Source organism: Leucoraja erinacea, chromosome 2 (assembly GCF_028641065.1).
Source record: "Leucoraja erinacea ecotype New England chromosome 2, Leri_hhj_1, whole genome shotgun sequence".
Classification (NCBI taxonomy): Eukaryota; Metazoa; Chordata; class Chondrichthyes; order Rajiformes; family Rajidae; genus Leucoraja; species Leucoraja erinaceus.
In genome coordinates this window covers 111,749,642-111,774,791 of record NC_073378.1, presented here as the reverse complement: position 1 = coordinate 111,774,791, position 25,150 = coordinate 111,749,642, and the positions used below count along the sequence as shown (strand labels likewise).

General features: G+C 38.5%; 2 protein-coding genes across 4 annotated transcripts in view; one reads left to right on the top strand and one right to left on the bottom strand.

Moving 5' to 3' along the window:
* LOC129714194 (guanylate kinase-like) overlaps positions 1-2,846 on the top strand; it is a 47,850-nt gene extending 45,004 nt beyond the window's left edge. For all 3 annotated transcript variants that reach the window (XM_055663732.1, XM_055663716.1, XM_055663724.1), the window contains one exon: positions 2,186-2,846. In XM_055663732.1, the coding sequence (XP_055519707.1) occupies positions 2,186-2,218 (33 nt within the window). In that variant the 3' untranslated portion in view covers positions 2,219-2,846. The remainder of the gene's footprint in view (positions 1-2,185) is intronic.
* Positions 2,847-3,875: 1,029 nt separating this feature from the next.
* The window catches only part of LOC129706003 (obscurin-like), a 395,075-nt gene continuing 373,800 nt past the window's right edge, over positions 3,876-25,150 (bottom strand). Inside the window, 12 exon segments of the mRNA XM_055649977.1 lie at positions 3,876-3,984; positions 4,623-4,823; positions 8,209-8,358; positions 9,649-9,724; positions 14,310-14,533; positions 14,913-15,152; positions 16,402-16,480; positions 18,285-18,446; positions 22,314-22,436; positions 23,080-23,247; positions 24,028-24,138; positions 24,942-25,064. Of these exon segments, the coding sequence (XP_055505952.1) occupies positions 4,646-4,823; positions 8,209-8,358; positions 9,649-9,724; positions 14,310-14,533; positions 14,913-15,152; positions 16,402-16,480; positions 18,285-18,446; positions 22,314-22,436; positions 23,080-23,247; positions 24,028-24,138; positions 24,942-25,064 (1,634 nt within the window). The 3' untranslated portion in view covers positions 3,876-3,984; positions 4,623-4,645.

Here is a 25,150-nt window from a genome sequence, read left to right as displayed (position 1 = left end):
AAAGAGGGGTGGGGGTGGGGTATTTGTAGGTTAGTTACCTAAAATTAAGAACATTGAAATGTTCATACTGTTAGTATGTAAGTTACCCAAGCAAAATATGACATGCTGTTCCTCCAGTTTGCCTGTGGCTTCATTCTGGCAATAGATGAGGCCCAGGACAGAAAGGGCACTACAGAAATGGGAAGGGGAATTAAAAAGGTTAGCAACTGGGAGATCCAGCAGGCCTTGGTTATTGATCGTCTCTTTTTATTTAATGAAATGCAGTGCCCTCCATAATGTTTGGGATAAAGACCCGTCATTTATTTATTTGCCTCTGTACTCCACAATTTGAGATCTGTAATAGAAAAAAATCACGTGATTAAAGTGCTCATTGTCAGATTTTATTAAAGACCATTGTTGTACATTTTTGTTTCACCATGTAGAAATTACAGCTGTGTTTACACATAGTCTCCCCATTTCAGGGCACCATAATGTTTGGCACACATGACTTCACAGGCGTTTGTAATTGCTCAGGTGTGTTTAATTGCCTCCTTAATGCAGGTATAAGAGAGCTCTCAGTATCTAGTCTTTCCATCTTTTATTGGTTTATCAACGTGAGGACCAAAGTTGTGCCAATGAAAGTCAAATAAGCCATTATGAGTGAGAAACAAGAATAAAACTGTTAGAGACATCAGCCAAACCTTAAGCTTACCAAAATGAACTGTTTGGAACATCATTATGAAGAAAGAGAGCACTGCTGAGCTTAGTAATCGCAAAGGGACTGGCAGGCCAAGGAAGACCTCCACAGCTAATAATAGAAGAATACTCTCTATAATAAAGAAAAATCCCCAAACACCTGCCCGACAGATCAGAAACACTCTTCAGGAGACGTGTGAATTTGTCAATGACCACTGTCCACAGAAGACTTCATGAACAGAAATACAGAGGCTGCACTACAAGATGCAAACCACTGGTTAGTCACAAAAATAGGATGGCCAGGTTACAGTTTGCCAAGAAGTACTTAAAAGAGCAACCACAATTCTGGAAAAAGGTCTTGTGAACAGATGAGATGAAGATTAACTTATATCAAAGTGATGGCAAGAGCAAAGTATGGAGGAGAGAAGGAAATGCCCAAAATCCAAAGCATACCACCTCACCTGTGAAACACGGTGGTGGGGATATTATGGCCTAGGCATGTATGGCTGCTGAAGGTACTGGCTCACTTATCTTCATTGATCATACAACTGCTGATGGTAGTAGCATAATGAATTCTGAAGTGTATAGACACATCCTATCTGCTCAAGTTCAAACAAATGCCTCAAATCTCATTGGTCCGCAGTTCATTCTTCAGCAAGACAATGATCCCAAACATATTGCTAAAGCAACAAAGTTTTCCAAAGCTAAAAAATGGTCAATTCTTGAGTGGCCAAGTCAATCTGAATCCAATTGAGCATGCTTTTTATATGCTGAAGGGGGCTAGCCCCCCCAAAAAGCATAAGCTAAAGATGGCTGCAATACAGGCCTGGCAGAGCATCACCAGAGAAGACACCCAGCAACTGGTGATGTCCATGAATCGCAGACTTCAAGCAGTCATTACATGCAACGGATAAGCAACAAAATACTAAACATGACTACTTTCATTTACATTACATTGCTGGGTCACAAACATGATGGTGCCTTGAAATGGGGGGGGGGACTATGTATAAACATTGCTGTAATTTCTACATGGTGAAACCAAAATGTGTAAAAATGGCCTTTATTAAAATCTGACAATGTGCACTTTAACTACATATGATTTTTTTTTCTATTACAAATCTCAAATTGTGAAGTACCGAGGCAAATAAATAAATGATGGGTCTTTGTCCCAAACATCATGGAAGTTAATGTGTCAAACATTGGGGTAATTGTGCACCTGTGTGATTAGAGGAAATGAAGAGTCGCTGTTTGTGGTTTTGACAAAATCTAAACTTCAAACTTATCAAGTGGAAGGAAGATAATAGAGAATTCAAAACCAGTGCAGAAGGCAGTAGAGTTGTGCCAAACCAGTAAAAAAAGAATAAGAGAAAAAGTTTAATTGTATCAAATGGAATTCAACTCAAGGGTCACAAAGGTTTAGATAAAATGAACAGAGACAGCACATCTGAATATTTCAGAAATTGTTGACTGGTTTTGGAAGAAAAACAGATTCCTTTTTTTGTTATTGCAGGAAATCGAAATGGCAAAAAGCTTACAGAAATGAACTGATTTCAAACACCATTCCATTTATTTCAAACCTTGTATTCCAGTGAATTAAATGAAGTAGGAAGAATGAAAACGATTATTTATCTGTATTCTGACATGTTTTTCTAAAGTACTAGCCATTTTATTTTTGTGTTGGTGTATTTTTTTTTAGCTAAAATAATGGATTACTTCTTAACGCATTTGTATTAGAGAACGTTTCTTGTTAGAAAAGACAACCTGGCTTACTACGCAGTAAAATATTTAGCTCAGTATTACAGAAAGTATTTTCTTTTATTTTTAATAGATTTTAATTAACTGTTCAAGTTGTTGTTGGATACTTTATGAAACACTGCAAATAAACTCTTGCATCTTCAACATTATTTAAACAGAAAAGTGATCATGATTAGACCAACAACAGGAGGCATCAGACTGAGCTTGGCACCTTTTGTACCAGCATAATTTCTAAATTAGCAGATTTCCCATTAATATTATTCTTTGTTTGTGAATATAAAGTATTGAAGTAGAAGAATTATTTCATCATGGGTTTGTCTGAATTTTATATATTGTTTGTGAGATGAAATTCACTGTGATGGTATCTGGTTACATGGCCTTTTGGGGGTATAAAGAAATTCACTGGGAAATAAAAACTGCAATGTGTTTTTGTTATTCATTGTGTGAGAATGACAAGTCTCGGCTGTTGGGACAGTATTTGTGCTGACTAGACCATTCAAGCTCCAACCATCACTACCCCAGAACTGAATGTTGTTATTGAGAAGAAACTGTCTAGGTTGTTTTTGTGGTCCAAAAGGGAGAGTTAATTGAGATTAAAATTATGAAATACCTAGATAAGGTGAACAGGAAGAGACTGCAGTAAAGAGGGATCTGTGACTGCTCATGTGTGAAAGACAGTGAGTTTACATGCAGGTAGAGCATGTAACTAAGATGACAAATGAGGAAATCAAAATGCTGGAAAGTACTTTGGGAAAAGAGAAACATTTATACTTTTATTACAGGAAGGTCAGCAATGGTTTAGCAGGTTGATTTCTGGGATGAAAAATATTGTCTCCCAAGGAAAGGTTGGACATTTGGAAGAAAAATAAGCTATCTTATTGATATACTCATAACAGAATAAACTAGAAAACAGAGTGATAGAATAATGGTACGCCCTTTTAAGTGGAGAGGATTAGACATGGTTGATTTATTGAATATGTTCAGGTTGAAGAGGGAAGTTGTTTTTCCACATGGAGGGTGGTGGGTGCTTGGAATGCGCAACTGCATTAAGTAGTTGAGGATACAGTAACTAAATTGGAACAGATGCATGGATAGGAAAGGCTTAGTGATATGGGTCAAACATGGGCAAATTGGACTATTTACATGGGGCATCTAGGTCATGTGATTGGAGCAGCATTCGGCCCATCAAGCATACTCAGTCATTCAATCATGGCTGATCTATCTCCCTCCTAACCATATTCTCCTGCCTTCTCCCCGTAACCCCTAACAGCCGTAGCGCAGACGATGGGTCCGTGCTGTATAGCAAAATTATGGGTTATGTGGAACAAACAGAAAAGTGATGTTAAAGCCAGGATAAGATTGATGATTTTTTTGAATGTGCTGCAGTTTTGGGATGCCTTCTGGACTGCAAAACTTTATTAAAAGAATAAAAACACTCACACTCACAATATTCGCAGATGCATGCAGATTAACGGATGTAGTAATTGATCCCTGTAGCATCTCTGCTTAGGAAATTTAATTTTCAAATATTAGGCCTTCCTTGAAAAAGCTGACCTTTGTAAAAGAAACAAAAGCACAATTAAGTTAAATAAAAAAATAATCAAAAATCATGACATTCTAATAGTTATGTAGACTTCTATGAAGCCTTATGGTATTCAGAAATGCCAATGTGATATAATGAATCACTTACAGTACATCTAAGATTGTAATTGCCAGGATATGTTGAAAAGATGGATTCAAGAGTAACTTTAAACAAGTGAATCATCAACTGTGATTGCAGCAGGAATGGTATGGATATTTGCAGTGAATATTGGCTTCATAAATGCTTGTTGCTATGTAACACTTTAATGCTTGATGGCTTCACGGACAACCATTCATTTTCAAGACTATATATTCAAATATTTCGCGAAGCAAGTATATCTCTAACAATTACCTCAACAGAATTTAACCCTCCTGAAATCCAACCCTGGCCTTTGTCCCTTCCTTTATGCAAAAGGTTCAGTATAACATAGCAGTGAGGGTGTGTGGGGTTGGAAACAGGGGAAATAAACAAATTATATCTTGTCAAACCAATGTGTTACATGTTTCCATACAATTGTGTAGATAACATCAAAAAACCTTGGCACACATCTTATTTACCATCTGTGAATTGGAGCAGCTACAACACATTTAAGAGGCTTTTAGATAATTACTTATTTATCTTCATTTCTTCTTGTCACTGAACTATTAGCACTTCGTGTTTTGTACACAGCAGCATCCTTTGCTTTTCCCGTTGCTTTAGGAAATTCCGGAGCTTTGCTGTTTGAAAGGACACCGTGGAACTGGTTAACTTCATCTTTGTCTCCTCCTGGAACCATGGAAATGACTGACATTCCGAGGCGCACATCCTTCCACTAGGATGTACAACATATAATTATAAAAATTGCTAGCAAGCATTTTCATCTAATTAAAGTTTCTGCATTTGAGACAGGTTAACTGCTTACTATTTAAAAGAACCAGTTTACCCCCACTTGTAAATATTAGTCCATGAAGAACTATAGATACACATTTAACAAATAGTGCAGTAAATCAAACCAGAATTATTGCAATGACGAGTTCCATTCTGGTTCTGTCTCTGCCCCAGTTTGTTTAGTTTAGGTTGGATTTACAGCCTGGAAACAGACCCTTTGATCCACCGAGTCTGTGCTGACCAGCAATCCCCGTACACTAGCATTATCCTATACACCAGGGACAAAACCAACTAACCTACAAATCTTATCTTTGCACTGTGGGAGGAAGCTGGAGCACCCGGAGAAAACCTAAGTGGTCACGGGGAGAAAATAAAAACTCTGTAAAGTTAGCACCGTAGTCAGGATCAAACCAGGGTATAAGGCAGCTACTCTACCAATGTGGCACCTCAAAATAGGGCTACTGCAAACCTTATCCGTACTTCTATTATCTCTAGGTTTATATTCCTGCATCCTCCTGACTGGCCTCCCTTGTTCTTGAGCATGTAAACAAGTCTCCAAAATTCTGTCAGTTCTATTTCACAGCCAGTCCATTCACTTACCGTATCTGAACCACAGCAGCTCATGGTAAAAAAAATCCCAATATTTTAATGGAAATACTGGGAGAATTGCCTAGACCAACTTGTTTTCTCTTGTGTAAGAAGGAATTGCAGATTCTGGTTTAAACCGGTTAGACACAAAAAGCTGGAGTAACTCAGCGGGACAGGCAGCATCTCTGGAAAGAAGGAATGGGTGGTGTTTTGGGTCAAGAACCTTCTTCAGACTGAAATTCATGGGAAAGGGAAATGAGAGATATAGACGATGATGTAGAGAGATATAGAACAATGAATGAAAGATATGCAAAAGATGATAAAGGAAACAGGCCGTTGTTAGCTGTTTGCTGGGTGAGAACGAGAAGCTGGTGCGACTCTGGTGGGTGAGGGATGGAAAGGCAGGAGAGAGCAGGGGTTACTTGAAGTTAGATAAATCAATATTCACACCACTGGGTTGTAAGCTGCGCAAGCGAAATATAAGATGCTGTTCCTCGAAAATTTGCATTTAGCCTCAGTCTGACAGCGGACAGTGTGGGAATGGGAAAGATAATTAAAGTGTTTAGTAATCAGAAGATCAGGTCGGTCCAGGCGGACTGAGCAAAGATGTTCAGCGAAATGATCACCACATTTGATCTCGCTGATTTATAAGAGTCCACATCTTGAACAACGAATACGGTCGATAAGGTTGGAGGAGGTGTAAGTGAACCTCTGCCTAACCTCAAAGGACTGTCGGGGTCCGTGGACAGAGTCGAAGGAGGAGGTACAGGGACTGGTATTGCATCTCCTGCGGTTGCAGGGGAAGGTACCTGGGGAGGGGGTGGTTTAGTATGAGTTAACTAGGGAGTTGCGGAGGGAAAGGTCTCTGTGGAAGGGGCGGAGATGGGAAGATGTGACTGGAGGTGGCAAAAATGTTGGAGGAGGATTATGTGTTGTATGCGACAGCTGATGGGGTGAAAGGCAAGGACTCGGGGCGGGGGGGGGGGGCAAGGGTGGAGCTGTGGGGTACCGAGCAGACACGAGTGAAGGCCTCTTCTATGATGGAAGAGGGGAACCCCTGTTCCCTAAAGATTGAGACATCTCGCATGTTCTAGTATGGAACACCTCATCTTGGGCGCAGATGCGGCGTAGACGAAGGAATTGGTAGCAGGGGATAGAGTCTTTGCAGGAAGCAGGGTGGTCGAGTTAGTTGTGGGATTTTCTCCGTTTTGATGAAGGGTCTTCCACCTGATATGCTAGCTGGTTTCTCTTTGCACCGACCCTGCTTGACTATCTGTTTCTACAGCATTTCCAATTTTATTTCAGATTACAGCATTTGGAGTTTTATTTGCAGTTTTGGTCTCCAAATTTGAGGAAGGACATTCTTGTTTTTGAGAGTGCAGCGTAGGTTCACAAGGTTAATTTCCGGGATGGCGGGACTGTCATGCTGAGAGAATGGAGCGGCTGTGCTTGTATACTCTGGAATTTAGATGGATGAAAGGGGATCCAATTGAAACATATACAATTATTAGGGGTTTAGACACACTAGAGGCAGGAAACATCATCCCGATGTTGGATTCCACAACCAGGGGCCACAGTTTAAGAAGATGGGGTAAGCCATTTAGAACGTAGATGAGGAAACACTTTTTCACACAGACAGTTGTAAGTCTGTGGAATTGTCTGCCTCAGAGGGTGGTGGAGGCCGGTTCTCTGGATACTTTCAAGAGAGAGCTAAATAGGGCTCTTAAAGATGGCGGAGTCAGGGGATATGGGGAGAAGACAGGAACAGGGTACTGATTGTGGATTGTAGACAAAAATGCTGGAGAAACTCAGCGGGTGAGGCAGCATCTATGGAACAAAGGAAATAGGCAACGTTTCGGGTCGAAAACCATTCTTCAAAACGTTGCCTATTTTCTTCGCTCCATAGATGCTGCCTCACTTGCTGAGTTTCTCCAGCATTTTTGTCTACCTTCGATTTTCCAGCATCTGCAGTTCCTTCTTAAACATACTGATTGTAGATGATCACAATGAATGGCGATGCTGGCTCGAAGGGCCAAATGGCCTACTTCTGCACCTATTGTTTTTTGTCTATTTGGTTTCTAACATTTTAATAGTCTGACGAAGGGATCCGACCCGAAACGTCACCTGTTCTTTTTCTTCAATGATGCTCCCTAACCTGCTGTGTTGCTCCAGAATTTTATGTTCATCTTTGGTTATGGACCAGCAACTGCAGTTCCTTCCTGCACATTTTAACAGTCTTATGTTGTTTTTAACCATGCCCTAGCCTCCATCTTATGTAGTTTCCAAGATTTTTGTGTTCTTTGTTGAGCATTTCAATTTTAATTGATCCATCATTGCTAACTAGTCCTTCCTTACTAAGGAAATAAACTCTGTAATTCCATCCTTAAATCTCTCTGCATCATTACCTCTTAGCTAAGCTGCTCGATAAAACATTCATGTATGTAGGAAGGAACTGCAGATGTTAGTTTAAACCGAAGATAGACAGAAAATGCTGGAGTAACTCAACGGGACAGGCAGCATCTCTGGAGAGAAGGAATGGGTGATGTTTCGGGTTATGACTTCTTCAGACTATACATAAAACATACATATATTCTAAATTCTAAAACACAAGTATTAACGTTGATTAATTGTGTATGTTGTGTGTTAGGACATTTTATTCATACAAAGGTGCTATATAGATACAAGGTGTTCTTCCTCCATAATCAGATTGGAATGAAGATTAGGATAAACAGAATACATACCCTGGATTAAGGCATAACGTGTTTTTCAGAAATGAAACTGCCCCTTGAGAAAGACCAGCATAGCATCTCCCGTACTTGATTTTCCCTTTCCGAATATTCTTTTCCTTATCACAATCTTTATCAGACCTAAAAGGACAATCTCCACTCAGCCTATAAGAGAATGGAAAAATGTCTCTGGTTGGGAATCTTTTGGTATTTCAATCTGTATTTGTTTTTTCTCAAGTTCCTACTGTGTGGACAGCTGTTAAATGTTGCTTATACCTCAGCAGTCTTGAGGTCAAAATCTCACCAACATCAGAGGGTTTTCCCACTGAAATGATTCAGAGCTGAAAGAATTTGCTGATTGTTACACCCGTTCTCCACTGGAAGTATCCCACAAATGGTGGGGACCATCTAGAATCTTAGCTGAATTACCATGCAATGGCCTGGAATTATGCATTACCTGTGCCTTAAATTCAATATCTCTTCCATGCAATTCCCATACCCATACTAACGTTTGAGGCAGTTGGGATTTAAACAATCTTGAGGTCTCATAGTTGCAGTATTTTCCCAAAGCAGTCAGCGAATGTCAAATTGGCCCCAGCCATATACCTATTCCCCAGCTTTAAGCCTTTTTTTTAACAGTTTTAATTGCTCCTGCTGACCAGAGGCAAGTCAAACATAAATGATAAAGGCCTTTTAAAATGTTACGTTAAAACATGCAATATATTTTTTCTCACATAAATTAATTTAAACATTAATATTAGAAAAAAAAATTGCAAAATGTTTCCATGCAGTTGAATAATTGCATTCATACAAATGGAAGTGTGCTGCATACCCACTGAAATGATTGCATATGTCAGCCATATAAAGTTGAAGACCCAGATATCTAAGCACGGGTAGGGAAAAACTGCGGATGCTGGTTTAAATCGAAGATAGACACAAAATGCTGGAGTAACTCAGCGGGATAGGCAGCATCTCTGGAGAGAAGGAATGGGTGACGTTTCGGGTTGAGACTCTTCTTCAGACTGATACTAAGCATATCTGGCCCCTCAGCTTAAAATAAATTGGGTTGGTGCAAGTGGTCAAATGACTGACATCTGACTTTTAATGCCTTAGAATCGTTCAACCTCTTTGGCCATTGAGTCAATGCTGACAATAAAACACCATCATTCTAACAAATTCTATATTAACTCCATTCTCGCTATATTCTCTTCAACTCCTTCAAGATTCTGCACTCACCTACACACAAAGCAAATTTGATGTGAGCCAATTAAGCTACCAACCTGAATTTCTTTTGGATGTGGGTCGAACCCGGAGGATGTTGCGGAAAACCACAGGATCACAGGGAGAATGTGCAAACTTAACACAGACAACATTGCAAATCGGGATTAAACCCATGTCAAATGTGACATGCGCCACTATGCTAAATTAATTCCATAAGTGTTTTTCGGAACTCACATTGTAAAGGTCACCACACCAACAGCCCAGATATCTGTCTCTGGAACAACGGCCTTCCCTTCAAGGATTTCCGGAGCTGCAAAAAGAAATTTAAAGAGATGAAAATGAAAAAGTATATTTATAAACCTTTCGATATCATTAATTCACACTGGCAACAAATGAGTTGTGGATTTCTTAAAACACATTAAGAGACAAATTCCCGAGGCCTGATCAATTCTATCCTAGAACATAGAGGGAGAAATTGCAGGGACACTGTCTGAGATACTTGTTTTGTTGATAGCCTTGGGTGTCTATAAGATTCGTCAGACATGATTTACCTTTCGTAAATCCATGCTGACTTTGTCCAATGATTTCACCACTTTCCAAATGTGCTGCTATCCCATCTTTAATAACTGACTCTAGCAGTTTCCCCACTACCGATGTTAGACTAACTGGTCTGTAATTCCCCATTTTCTCTATCCCTCCCTTCTTAAAAAGTGGGGTTTGCTACCCGCCAATCTTCAGGAACTACTCCAGAATCTAAAGTGTTTTGAAAGATTATTACTAATGCATCCACTATTTCTGGAGCTACTTCCTTAAGTACTCTGGGATGCAGCCTATCTGGCCCTGGGGATTTATCGGCCTTTAATCCATTCAATTTACCCAACACCACTTCCCGGCTAACCTGGATTTCACTCAATTCCTCCAACTCCTTTGACCCGCGGTCCCCTGCTATTTCCGGCAAATTATTTATGTCTTTCTTAGTGAAGACGGAACCAAAGTAGTTATTCAATTGGTCCGCCATATCCTTGTTCCCCATGATCAACTCACCTGTTTCTGACTGCAAGGGACCTACATTTGTTTTAACTAATCTCTTTCTTTTCACATATCTATAAAAACTTTTGCAGTCAGTTTTTATGTTCCCTGCCAGTTTTCTTTCATAATCTATTTTCCCTTTCCTAATTAAGCCCTTTGTCCTCCTCTGCTAGTCTTTGAATTTCTCCCAGTCCTCCGGTATGCTGCTTTTTCTGGCTAATTTGTACGCATCATCCTTCGCTTTGATACTATCCCTGATTTCCCTTGTTATCCATGGATGTACTACCTTCCCTGATTTATTCTTTTGCCAAACTGGTATGAACAATTTTTGTAGTTCATCCATGCAGTCTTTAAATGTCTTCCATTGCATATCCACTGTCAACCCTTTTAGAATTAATTGCCAGTCAATCTTGGCCAATTCACGTCTCATACCCTCAAAGTTACCTTTCTTTAAGTTCAGAACCATTGTTTCTGAATTAACAATGTCACTCTCCATCCTAATGAAGAACTCAACCATATTATGGTCACCCTTGCCCAAGGGGGCACGTACAACAAGATTGCTAACTAACCCTTCCTCATTACTCAATACCCAGTCTAAAATAGCCTGCTCTCTCGTTGGTTCCTCTACATGTTGATTTAGATAACTATCCCGCATACATTCCAAGAAATCCTCTTCCTCAGCACCCCTGCCAATTTGATTCACCCAATCTATATGTAGATTGAAGTCACCCATTATAACTGTTTTGCCTTTGTCGCACGCATTTGTGCTGTGCCATACTATCCTTGTAATAAATCAATGAATGGTGTCCATGTCTTCGAAAAATGATCTGTTTTTTTTGCCAAGACAAGTCTAATATTTTCAAGATGTAGCGTCTTGGACATGTTTATAATCCACATCTTAAGAGTAGGGACTGATGTATGTTTCCAAAATTTGAGTTAGTTTTTTCGCCGTTATCAGGCCATAATTAAGGAAACGTCTTTGAAATAATGATAGCTCAGAGCAGGCTTCTGACGTACCTAGAATTATCAATTCCGTGTCGGGGTCCAATTTTATTTTTAGTGGTTTTGAAAACATTTCAAAATTTCCTCTCCAGAAATTATGTAACTTTATACGATACGAATGGGTTATAGTTGCTTCCTGAAGAAGGCATTTATCGCAAATAGGAGATACATTTGGAAAGATCTTATTTAGTTTACACTTTGAATAATAGAGTCTGTGCAGTATTTTAAATTGAATGAATGAGTGCCTAACGTTGATCGACCAATTGTGTATATATAGCAGGTTTCCCTCCCATCTGTCCTTTAGAATTTTTACGCCAAGTTCATCTTCCCAAGCTCTTCTAATTACTTCTGACGATGGGATTTCTATATTTAAAAGGGTGATATACAGATATTTTAACTTATTTGACTCTGAGTTTCTATTCATACATTCGTCTAATGTGTCTGACAACAAAGATTGATAGTCTTGGGTATATGATTTCAGATAGTTTCGAATTTGAAGGAATCTAAAATATTGACTACCTTTCAGGTGATATTTCAACTGTAATTCTTGAAATGAGAGAAGTTCCAATCTCATAAAGATATCCGTGTTTTTTGATTCCTGAACTTTCCCAATGTGTGAACGTTTTGCCTAAAATAGATGGCTTGAACGAAGGATTGTTGGCAATTGGTGAGAGAAGAGATACATTTCTCAGTTTAAGGGTTGACTTCACTTGTCTCCAGATTCGTAAGGTACTGTGGATAGTCAGATTTTTCTCATATAGTGTTTTCTTCAAATTTATTGGAGAGAGAAGGTTGGCATGTGTTGTCCAACCAACAGATTACTTATTTAATATTTGTTGCCCAGTAATAGTATAAAAAATTGGGGCGAACCAGTCCACTTGCTACACAGATTAAACAACCAAAAAGGCGTGCAATTGTATGGTGATCCCATGACAACAAATCAGAACAAACCCATAGAGTACATATATTGTCAGATCTCATTGTGAACACCTAAACAGCCAACAGAACTTCATCCCTCTGATGCTGAGACTCTAGTATGCGAGTGCTACAGGCAAGACGTTTGTGACCTTGCTGAGAAAGAAATGCCAAGAGGGTTCCTTCTGAGAACCCATCCTGGTTGTAGCACCGATAACTAAAGCACCTGTCCCACTTACGTGTCCTTGGCACGCAAATTACGCGACCTCGTGGTCGTGTTAAGCCGCGACGGTCCCACGAAGGTCGCGAGCGACTTCATTTGACCGCACAGCCGTCTGGAGCCCGTGACGTCATTTGAAGACGGACACAAAATGCCGGAGTAACTCAGCGGGACCAGCAGCATCTCTGGAGAGAAGGAATGGGTGACATTTCGTTTCGAGACTCTTCTTCAGTCTGAAAGAAGGATCTTGACCCGAAACATCACCCTTGCTTCTCTCCAGAGATGCTGCCGGTCCCGCTGAGTTACTCCGGCATTTTGTGTCTATCTTCAATTTTCTTGGCCCTACTCTGGGAGTAGAAGTGGGGGCGGATCCGGACCGCAACGGCCGTGAGCCCCAGGCCGGATTTGGCGATCGTTTGCCTGCTGCTGCTGCTGTTGCAGGTGAGACGTTGCGTCGCTCCAAAGTCTTGGGCCTGTCCCACTTTGGCCGTCAGTTACGCGACAGGCCGTTGGCGCGCGAAGATTTTGTTCACTACAAAAATTTCGGAGCCCCGCGCGATGTCGCGCACAACTACATACCCCTCCGCGCTTCTTAGTGGGACCGGCCCCACGCGGCCATACGATGTCCGTGTGCCTCAATGCGACCACGAGGTCGCGTTATTTGCGTGCCAAGGACACGTAAGTGGGACAGGCCCTTTACACTCCACAACTAAAGGTGTCTCTGGCTAAGTTATTTCAGTGCAAATACAACACAAGCATCTGACCAACAAGGTGGAAATACAAAAACACAAATCCAATAAGGCTTTTTTACTTACTAATCAATTTGCCAAATTATTACCAAATCATCATCAATCATTACCAAATTGATGGACAATCAATGACAGCACTGACTAACATCACTTGTCTCCCATGATCTGCTAAATGAACACAGTTTGGGTTTCTCCAAGATCTTTAGATACCAGACCTCATCAGAGCCTTATTTCAAATAGCCAAATTCCATGGATAATTTGTGATTGACTATTTTTGACTCAACACTGATAGTGATTGTTTATGAGATCAAGGAGGCCTAGTAAAGCTGGTCAATGGGAAGGAAAGGGAATATACTCCAATAGTTAGAGTCATACATCACCCACAAGTCATGCGTTGTAGTGATTATTTATTTCAGCTCGACAACACTGCTGCAGTAGTTCCAGAGGGCAGAGTCCTAGGCGCAACCTTTTTCAGCTGCCTCATCCTAACCTTCTTTCCATCATGTCAGAATTGGGCATTTTTGCTGATGATTGCATAACACTCAAGTATATTTGCACCACCTCAGCATAGGAAGCAGAATTGATCATGCATGTATCAAGACCTATACTGAAAGTAGCATTGGTTGTGCATATTGCAGGGATTGTCTGAAGAAGGATCCCGACCCGATATGTCACCCATTCCTTCTCTCCAGAGATGCTGCCTGTTCTGCTGAGTTACTCCAGCTTTTTGTGTCTATCTTGCAGGGATTAATAAAGGGAACTCACTGCTACCTTCTCGGGCAAATTGGGACGGGCAATACAGCAACACTATACAGCATACATTGGTAGTGGTGGTAACAAACAAAAAGTGGGAAAGAAATAAGTAAATGATAGGTATTTAACTTCAAAGAACGGCTTTAGGAGATCTGGGAATCAGAAAACACCGCATATAACTAAAGTTATGTTCCTCTATCTAATTGTGGAAAAAAACAAAAGCTCACCCATGTTCTCCACAAAGTCTCTGCACTTTTCCACCAGCACTGGTCGGCCAGGCATGTGAATCTCAGTGTTGCCAAAATCCAGCAGCTTCAATATATTATGCTCCACAATGATCATGTTCTCTGATCTCAGATCCAAGTGAAGAATCTGATTAAGATGAAGATATTCAACAGCACTGAGTATCTGTGCCAGTAACTCTACTACATGGTGCTCACTGTAACAGGATCTGCAAAAGGAAACAAAAACAGGTGTGGAAGTCCTTTAGAAACAACGGGGCAAACAGACTCAGCCTCCTCTGAGTCTGAAGAAGGGTTTCGATCCGAAAGGTTGCCCATTTCCTTCGCTCCATAGATGCTGCCTCACCCGCTGAGTTTCTCCAGCATTTTTGTCTACCAGGGGCAATCAACAATCATGTTTAATTCCTAGTAATGCCTGGCTACTTAAAACCAGGCCCCTCTCCCAATTTATATCCCAGCCTATCCATATAACCATGGTTTCACACCAGTAACATCGGAAATTTGGGCTAGAATGGCCAGATGCAGAGGAAAATTATTTAAATTGTGATAGTGAGAAACAAAGATTTTAAACAACAGGTTCATTTTTACCTCTCAGCCAAATAGTGAAGAAGCTCCTTGCCTCGGCAGAGTTCTTGGATCAGAATCAAGTATTTGGGCGTAATGTAGGCACCATGAAGCTGCACAATGTTGCTGTGATGGAGCTGTTTCAGGGTTTCATACTCTTTCAGGACAAATGGCTTCTTTTTCTTCCTGTATGGAGTGATTTTAGATGCAAGTGATTTTCCGGTGGAGTTTTCCACACATTTCTTTATGATGCTGAACCGCCCTCTTCAAAAAAATTCAAACAATAAACAGAATGAAAAGTTATAATAATATAGCTAATTTCATTAATCTTATTGATGAATATTAATCAGTAAGAATGCTCTAAACACAGGTGTCATAGTTTGAACTTGCTCAGAACAATCTCTGTTCGGTCACCAGCTGTCAAGCAGAGGTCCTTTCACTCTGTACTTCCAGTAATGTTAACACAGTGGAGCTCCAATGAAATACATGACCAATATCTTTGTTTTGCCGCACTGTCATCGTCCTCTACTTAACTTTTCTTGTCTTCTCTTTCGTGTTCTCTTGTGAGGCACTCACGATAGTTTTTATGTAATGGGTGTTGTCCATAAGTTGGGTTGGTAATGAATGCTCAATTTAAATGTAATATTATTTTCCTGATTTTTTTTAAAGGAATGGTTTCAACAGACTATTTATTGTATTCTGCTAGATTTTAGTTTTAGAGAGTTGCAGCGCGGAAACAGGCCCTTCGGCCCACTGGTTCCGTGCTGACCAGCGATCCCCACACATTAACACTATCCTACACCCACTAGGGACAATTTTTACATTTACCAAGCCAATTAACTTACAAACCTGCACGTATTTGGAGTGTGGGAGGAAACCGAGTATCTCGGAGAAAACCTACACAGGTCACGGGGAGAACGCACAAACTCCGTACAGCAGCACCCGTAATCGGGATCGAACCCAGGTCTCCGGCTCTGCATTCACTGTAAGGCAGCAACTCTACCGCTGCGCCACCGTGACCGTCCTTACTCTTTCACTAACTACTGAATGGCCGTTAATCCATGGAGCGTCTTCATTTGACGATACTGATCATAGTTCAATCAACATTCAGGCACAGGGAGGGAAAATAAAATTGAGGTGGAAGATCACCCATGATCATATTGAATGGTGAAGCAAACCCGAGGGAAGCTTACGGGCGGCTACTCCTACTCCAATTATGGTAACGGTCAACTTGAATAGCACACTTCTCCAACAGCATTATATTTTAAGATATATTTGTCATTTGTTTACACACAGCCCAGAGTGTCCTTCCAACAAGTTTCAGTATAACCTCTTTTCAATAAAGTGTATGAAGCAAATCAAGTACATTGTCAAACACATCCAGAAATCTGCAGGGCAATTCTAATTCTCATTTTACTGCTCAGATTGTGTGCTATCTTCCAAATAATTCAGTCCTTCTTATGCTCTATATTACCATATTCCAGCCCATATGTGTTAGGGGCAATTCAAGTACCTGCTTATCTCTGCTAAAAATGTGTATGTCTCTTGCAATGATGCTGGCATCTCACCATGCAGACTGTACGATTGTATTTCTAAATGGAAAGAATGCAGAAAGGAAAGCAAACATTAGAAAACTAAAACATGGAATGAAGGAATATCTCAGTAAAACAGTCCCATATCTGAAGATGGGTCTTGACCTGAAACGTCACCTATTCTTTTTCTTCAGAGATGCTGCCTGACCCGCTACTTTTTGTGTCCATCTCATGTCTCTGAACATTACTTGGAAGTATGAATATTTACTAGAAAACCTACAGTCGATTTTGCTTTTTTTCTGCCATTTCTAACATTCCTAACAGTTCAATCTCTCTGATGAATAATCCCCATTTATTCACAGCTCTTTTATCTACCCTGTACATTAATGAACCTGTGTCGGAAAGTAGCTCTGGTTACTTCTAATGTCCGTAGCTGATCGGCGACACACACACTGCTTGTATGAATTCACGTAGCTTTATTCAACTTACTTTATTTATCTCATATTTTGCCCCGGTACAGATGTACATAACAGCAAACTGACTGAATAAAAATAACTTTTAATATATTTGTTCAGGGAATGTGATTATTGTTGGTAAGATAAGCACTTATTTTCCATCCATACTGTCATGGAACTGAGGAGGTTGCTGAAGGTTAATATTATTAGTGGCTTGAAATGGCTTGTAGGCGAAAGTGGGTAAATACAGGAGAATTTCCTTTTCTGAAAAAGTTTAGTGAAACGGATGAATCACTCTGACCAATTCCAATTCAAAAAGATTTCCCAAACATCCTCTGATCTATTTGCTCCTTACGCACTTGTTTATTTAATTATTAACTGTATTAACCTAAACTTTATTCTATGTTCATATTTTAAAAACATGCTGTAGTGTCTTAAATCCTGCAATTGGATTGACTGTGAACTACTGCAGAGGCAGAAGCCCAGAAAATATAGTTGGATAGAGTATGAAACTGCAGATCTTATACCTGCTGAGTGGAGAAAAAGATTATGTTGTAACTCTCTGCAATGCCCAAGTAACAGAAAGAGACAAACACATTGTTTTAGTGTTAGTTTTAGTGCTGGGGAAATGTACATCTATAGATCTCAGTATGTTGGTACACTATTATACAAGGACAATACAGTATGATAATTTTCCTAGTTGCTGTCCATCCGAGGTTAGTAAAAACAAAATCTGAAACCCTTTGACCTGAATGGATTGATGTTTTTAAACAAGCCATTTTGATGCACATTTCAAAAATTTTGCTTGCTTAAGGAACTTTTGATATACATTCCAAACGGCACCAATTTATCGGCACAGTCATATGCAAAATATTCATTTTTATGTTTGTCATTGTGGAAACCTAACTTGGGGGGAACTGGTATCTATGTCATGAGACATAATGTCGGGGTATGCTATTCTTTCATATTTAATTTCAAATAAATTTTATACACATAAATACAATTTAATTTCAAATAAATATTTAAGCAAAATGGAATATTATTGGAATTAGATCTTAAATATTTTCATTACCAATTACTAGGATAATCCAGTAATAATTTAAAGAGAAACTTCTTTATTCAAAAAGTTGAGACTGCGGAATTTACTTCCACTTGTAGAAGTTTAGGTCGTCAACATTTAAGAGCAAACAATACTTATATAAGTTAATTAGAAACTGAGTGATATGCTGATGGGGTTGGAAATAAGCTGGGATGAGTCTAGTGTGTGGCAGAAACACTAGCCCAAATCAATGGAAATGCACAATTTAAAACATATACCATTAAAATGTATTTCTTGGAAAGAAGGGACACCTACTGTTCTGTTACCTCTATAGTATGTTTGACCAACCTAGAAATAGTTTTGAGTTTACCTGTCTCCCCAATGATAATTTCTGCAGATGGGTGACTAAATGGTCCTTTCCCAGCTTTGTTGACATATGCAATTCTGTACAAATAGGCTTCTCCCCTGCTCAGATTACTGGGATTAAAGCAATTTTCAGAAAGATCGGATGCAATGGTTTTCCAGACTTCACCTGAAAAAAAAAATGCAAGTGTTGGATAAAGAAATAAAAAAAGGGATTTTTTTTGCACTCAGACAACTCACTCAACAATATTTACATTAATCATGTTTTCATTCTCCCCACATTCTGATCAAAATCTTCAAAACTCTGCAATATAATTCCATCAAGAACTAAAGGGCTTTTGTTTGAGGTGAGAGGAGAAAGAGTTAATAGGAATTTAAAAGAACATTTTTTCACAGAGGGTGGTGGGAATTTTGAACAATCTGGCAGAAGAAGTGGTTGAGACATATACAATAACAACATTTAAGAGACCTTTGGACAGGTACATGGATAGGTAAGTTGTAGGTCAAATGCAGACAAATAGGACTAGATTAGATGGGCATCCTGGTCAGCATGGACGAGTTGGGCCAAAGAGCATGTTTCCATGCTCTGACTCTCAACTACACTCTTGGGGCAATTTATTATGGCCAATTAACCTACTGACCCACAAATATTTGGGATGAAGGAGAAAACCAGAACACCTGGAGGAAATCTATACAGTCACAAGTGCAAATTTAACACAACAGCGTCTGAGGTCAGGATCGAATCTCGCTCTCTGGCAATGTGAGGTATCGGCTCCACTAGCTACGTTCACAGATTGCTTTGGTTATTTTCCTTTGGTTGTGTACTAACTAATGTTAGCAATGTTACAAAATTTTGAGATTATAAAAATCAAATCTGTAATTTATCCCACCAGATAAAGCATAAAAAGAAGTTTAATTTGACACCTAATTCACTTTCATATCTTCAGTATTAAAAATGTTATGGCCATTTTCATACTCGGAAATAAGCATCTTGTTCCCTATTGCTTTTCCATTGACTGAACACAAAAGCTGCGATCGAGGACAGTCAAAAGCCTATAACTGTATTAAAAATTAAGAGAACTGAAAGACATTTTCAGTTATTATAGATTGAAGCATTCTGAAACAAATATGAAACAATCTTACTTAGATGACTTGAAATTAAAACATATAATTAATTAGTTACCTAATTGTAGCTAATTACGAAATTCAATTACTAGATCTAAACATCTATCAATTTCTTAAGAATAGATTAACATTTTAAAATATCCTAAGTGTCCAAATAACATTCACACAAGAATTCACAATAAAACATGTTTTTTAAATCTCATTGTCATGGATTTATAGGCCAAATGGAAGGAATTTAATGTTTAATACCTGTAAATTAATGGCCATTTAAATCAACTTGCGAGTGGGTTTTACTGGAATGGGACCATTTGGAACGTTGAGGGTATTGTGGTTTATACCCCCATATCGGCATGCCGGTTCGTATGGGGACTAAATCGCCTTTGCAACTTAAAATGTGAACTAAAGGCATCTTAAGAAACACTTTTATACATAAAAATAAACGGCTTTCGTTTACCTGTCACCTACATGAAATCCGTCACTGTTGTCGGCGTTTACGGCTTTAGAAGCTGATTTTAAAATGACTCCAGCGTTGAAATTGCCGGGCGATTAAAAAAAAAAGACACAGAACGGCCATCGGAACGATTCTTCAGCAAACGCTTGGACTCCGACAAAATATAATCCAGGACAAGGTAAGAGAAAATCGCGTTTTAGCCCCACCCCCCACCCCCCTCAAACGTGCCAAAAACGCGCACACGGCCAGTGGCAGAACTGCAACGCTGCTGAAGGTAAGTATTGTAACATACCTACTAATGTTATGCAATAAAATTATTTTAGCATGTTGAAGGAATTTGGAATTTAATTTTTTATAAATGTGTTGTGTACACTGCAAGGGAAAATTAAACTTTCTAACCACAGCACGTAAAAGAGCTCTTAAAATTAATCCTCAGAATGGATTCATAAATACCAGATTTGTTGTTAATTCTCAGTTTAAACTGTAGAAAATTACTCTGCATGAATTAACACTTTTTTTTTCAATTGTCTGTTGTCAGCGAGCTTTTTTTAACATGAATCTCCACCTTCCTTTTTCAATCACCATCTTCAATTAAACATCAGTTTACTAAATGGTCACCAATGTCCTTATCCTTAATTGGCCAAATCAATGCTATTAAAATGTGCATTTTACCTAAATTTCTGTATTTATTTCAAACAATACCAATTTTTATTGCCAAATCTTTCTTCGATATTATAGACTCCAAAATGTCTTCATATATATGGCAGAATAAAAATCTCAGACTAGGTAAAAAATACTTACAGAAATCCAAAAAAGATGGTGGTTTGACATTGCCGAACCTTAACTACTTTTGGTCAAAAGATTTAAAAGATACCCAATGCCCAGGATGGACAAACCTAGAACGTGATTCCTTACAAGTACATTGGCTTCTATTCTGGGGGCCTCGTTACCTTTTACAATTACGAGATTGAATAAATATACAACTAACCCAATGATAAGACATACGTTCCGAATATGGTTTCAATTTCGTAAGTTTTTTTAGACTAAATTATTTTATCTTATCGAGTCCTATTTTATCCAATTTTCTCTTCCAACCATCTAGTACTGATCAAGTCTTTTTGTTATGGAAGAGGAAGGGATTAGTAGCTTTTCGTGATTTGTTTTGGAGGGTTGTTTTATGTCTTTCGAACAACTCTCCAATACATATAACTTGCCTAATTCACATTTTTTTAGATATTTACAAATTAGACATTTTTTGAAGGCTACTCTACCCCTTTCTCCGCTACCACATCAATCCGAAATGTTTACAGTTGAACCCTTATCAGAAAGGATTAATAACAACTATTTATGAGTTGATTTTGAAATTACTAATAGATACATTTGGTAAAATTAAGAATGACTGGGAAAGAGAACTCCAAATGTCTTTATCTATAGAGAATTGGGAGAGGATTCTTCAATTAGTTAATACCTCTTCAATGTGTGCAAGACACGCTTTGATATAATTCAAGGTGGTTCACAGAGCTCATATGTCAAAAGATAAGTTCGCTCGTTTTTATGGTCATATAAATCCTACCTGTGACAGATGTAACTCTGAAGTGGCCTCGCTGACCCATATGTTTTGGTTCTGCCCTCTTTTGGAAAAATATTGGAAATAAATTTTTGATACTATTTCTGTAGTCTTAGGTTTACAACCTCATCCTATTATCGCAATTTTTGGGCTACCAATGTTAGATTCTATTCATTTGTCCCGTTCCGCCCATCTTTTTGCTTTTACCACATTAATCGCCAGAAGATTTATTTTATTTAAATGGAAATACTCCAACCCTCCGACCACACTCCAGTGGTATTCTGAAACAATATCATTTTTTAATTTAGAAAAAAATCAGGAGTGACATTGTTGAACCCTTGGTTAAATTTGATAAGACTTGGGGAAAAATTATTAAACATTTTCATACAACATAAATTGCTCCCACTTTAACCGTTATAAAAATTATTTTACCTCTATGTGGTAGAACGGACTTGACGACAAACAGACTTAAATTGTTGAAATTCTCAGTTCAGTTTCGGTTTTGCTTTGCTTTGTTTTTTTATCTATTATATTTTTATTCGTATTTTATTATCATCAATTTTTCTTTTTTTTTCTTCTTTAGTTTAGGGGGGTTTTGGTTAATTTATTTTTGTCTTTTTATCTTTGTGTTTTATTTTTACATTTATAAGTTTCCTTTTAAAGATTTAACTACATTTACATAGAGACCGGGAGGTCTATATTCATTGTGTATTTTGACACTGGTCTCATGTTAGGTTATACCTGTTATTGATGTAATCCTGATCCCTATGTATCAATATCATTGTTATGTTTATCATTATTCTTTTTGCTCTGTTTTTTATGTTTTATTTTTGCTTTTATGGGGAAAAAAAACAATAAAAAGATAATAAAAGAAAGAAAGAATCTCCACCTACCTTTTTTCTGACACTCAATAACATACGTTACTGGCATGCTGCTCACAAATGGTTTCCATATCACTAAAGCACCATCTTCAAATACTTGCACTACTTCAGGGGAATCGGGGCAACAAGGTAAATCTATAGCGGAGAAAATTATATTAATTTGACCAGAGGGACAAAAGATTTCTGACATTTTACTCTTTTTGTTGAAACTTCCATGAAAACAATGGACGCAATCTGAGAATACCTTGAAAGTAGATTCAGGAACAGAGACTTCCCTGCTGTATCAGATTATTCCAACCTACCTCACTGCAGCGCTTGCACTTTTTTCTCTGCATTTTCTCTGTAACTGTAACGCTATACCATTATGTTTTGCACTATTTTTTCTCTTTGCACTGTTGTACTTGTGTATGGGTTGATTGTACTCATGTACGGTATAATTTGACTGGATAGCAGACAATGAGTTTCACTGTATCTTAATACACAGAACAATAATGAAGCAATCCCAATCCTCTGGATCACAAGCCACTTACAATAGCTTTCTCATTTCTTTCTCTGGGTTTATTCCCTCCTCCCTTGAAGTCCCATCAGGAGTAGCAATGCTGGCTCATTCATCCTCTACCCCCCCACTAGCTGCTAGGACAGGCTGGAAAGTTCAGCTCCTCAGTTCCACTTCCAGTTTGCATATAGGGCAAACTGTAAATGTGATACTGAGTGGCTTGTGCATCTTATCCAGATTTACCAAAATCAATCATTGAAAAACATACAGAAAATGAATTACCTGCAAGATTCAGTAAGCAGCAAGTTGAAGCTTTGCCTAAGTGGTTTTCTGCCACGCACTTATAACTACCGAGATCCTCCTCACCCACATTTAGAATAGTTAACAGCTGGCATTTTGTGCTTGTGGTTGATGACAATATTCGGTTGCTGCCGCACATCAGTTGGTTGTCTAGGAAAAGTAAACATTCAATATGAAAATCAAATGAGTATTAGATTGATAAATGACTGGCGTGAGCATTTATTTTGTCTGAACTGCAACATTTAAATATATCTCATGATATATTTTGATTGAGTAAATGGCAAAAGGTAGAGCGATTCTGTATAACGCAGGACATTTAGTTTTGTTTAATTTAGTTTATTGTCACGTGTACCGAGGTACAGCGAAAAGCTTTTGTTGCGTGCTAACCAGTCAGTGGTAAGACAATAAATTATAATCGAGCCATTCACAGTGTACAGATACATGATAAGGGAATAACATTTAGTGCAAGATAAAGCCAATAAGGTCCGATCAAAGATTCTAAAAGAGTCTCTAAATGAGGTGAAAAGTAGTTTCGGACTGCTCTCTAGTTGTGGTAGGATGATTCAGTTCTCTGATAACAACTGGGAAGAAACTGTCCCTGAAACTAGAGGTGTGCATTTTCACATTGCTATACCTTTTGCCCGATGGGAGAGGGGAGAAGAGGGAGTGGCAAGGGTGTGACTCGTCCTTGATTATTCTGCTGGTCTAGAGAAAAAAGAATCACACTTTTTCTGAATAACCTGGGATACTGGGACAACCAATGCCGCTGCTTGATCAGAACATTGGAAGATCAGCAAACTGAGTATTGAATAACTAAAACCTCTTGTCTAGAAAGCTCCTGTTAAATGTTGTGTTCAAACGCTGAGCCATCAGTAAATGATTTTATGGATCAGCATTGACAAGAGAGGTGCAGAACAAAACATATCTTACCTTTGAACCAGTGTATTTTAGGATTTGGATAACCTGAAGTTCTGCAAGACAGGGTCACAGTCTGACTCAAGACAACCGACTGGTTTTGGAGCTCTTCGAGAAATAATGGCACTACAAAAAAAACAAAATAAGCTGTCAATGTTTTAAGGTTAGGAACAGGCAGATGTCCACAAATTATCTTATTAATTTGAATACTGCGGGACAAAGTAATGAAATAACTTGTAAATTAGAGGTAGTTGTAAGGTTGCTGTGCTAGATTGGTGAGGTAACATTAGCAGACCTTTTAGTCCTCAGGAGTGCAGTGCTAATTTAGAATGTCAAAAAAAGAACTGGATTAATGTAACTATCAATAAAGTAGTAGTTTTTATGTTTACAAGCGTAAATATAAAATACAGGAGGTGTGAGAGATTTATGGTACTCTTAACAAAGCAATAGGAAACAGGTGGGAAAAACCTGCCATTACGCATTCACTTAAAGAGCAAGAAACATATCAAAAAGATAACTAGGGAAGGTCAAAATAATTACATTCAAGATATATTTTCGAAAGATTTTGGATGGGATTAGAAAGTAACCTACTATAAAAGGAATTGACTTGTGGCAAACAATCTCCTTATGCACTCAAATATTTCTGGTTTTATTATGTGGAGTTAACATTCTTAGTTAAACAGAATGAATTGACAAATCATTAGATGCATTGTTTAATCTTATAATCCTCCTATATGGACTCCCTCCTATAAAAATAAGTTTTAAAGCTCTACTAAAATGAAATGATTGTAACACATTATTTTCATTAAAAAAACCATAATTTCTAATTAGCAGCTAAAATCATCATCATTAGGGCTGTGTCATTTAACAACAAATTATTCTGTGTAAAATATGAGCTATTATCAGAGTATTACATTGCTCAGCAATACCTTTCTCCTTTGATTTTGAACCAGGAATCTTGAAAGAAAACAGTCTGGATTTTATCTTAAAGGAACCAGTGGCATTGTCACTAGAGTCCGTAGAACACATGCTTGCTTTCTGTTTTTCCGAATCTGCGCAAAATTATAATATGGTTAACATAACATATTTATTTTCATTTGATCAACCAATCTGCACGTTAGTATTAAGGTAAATTATT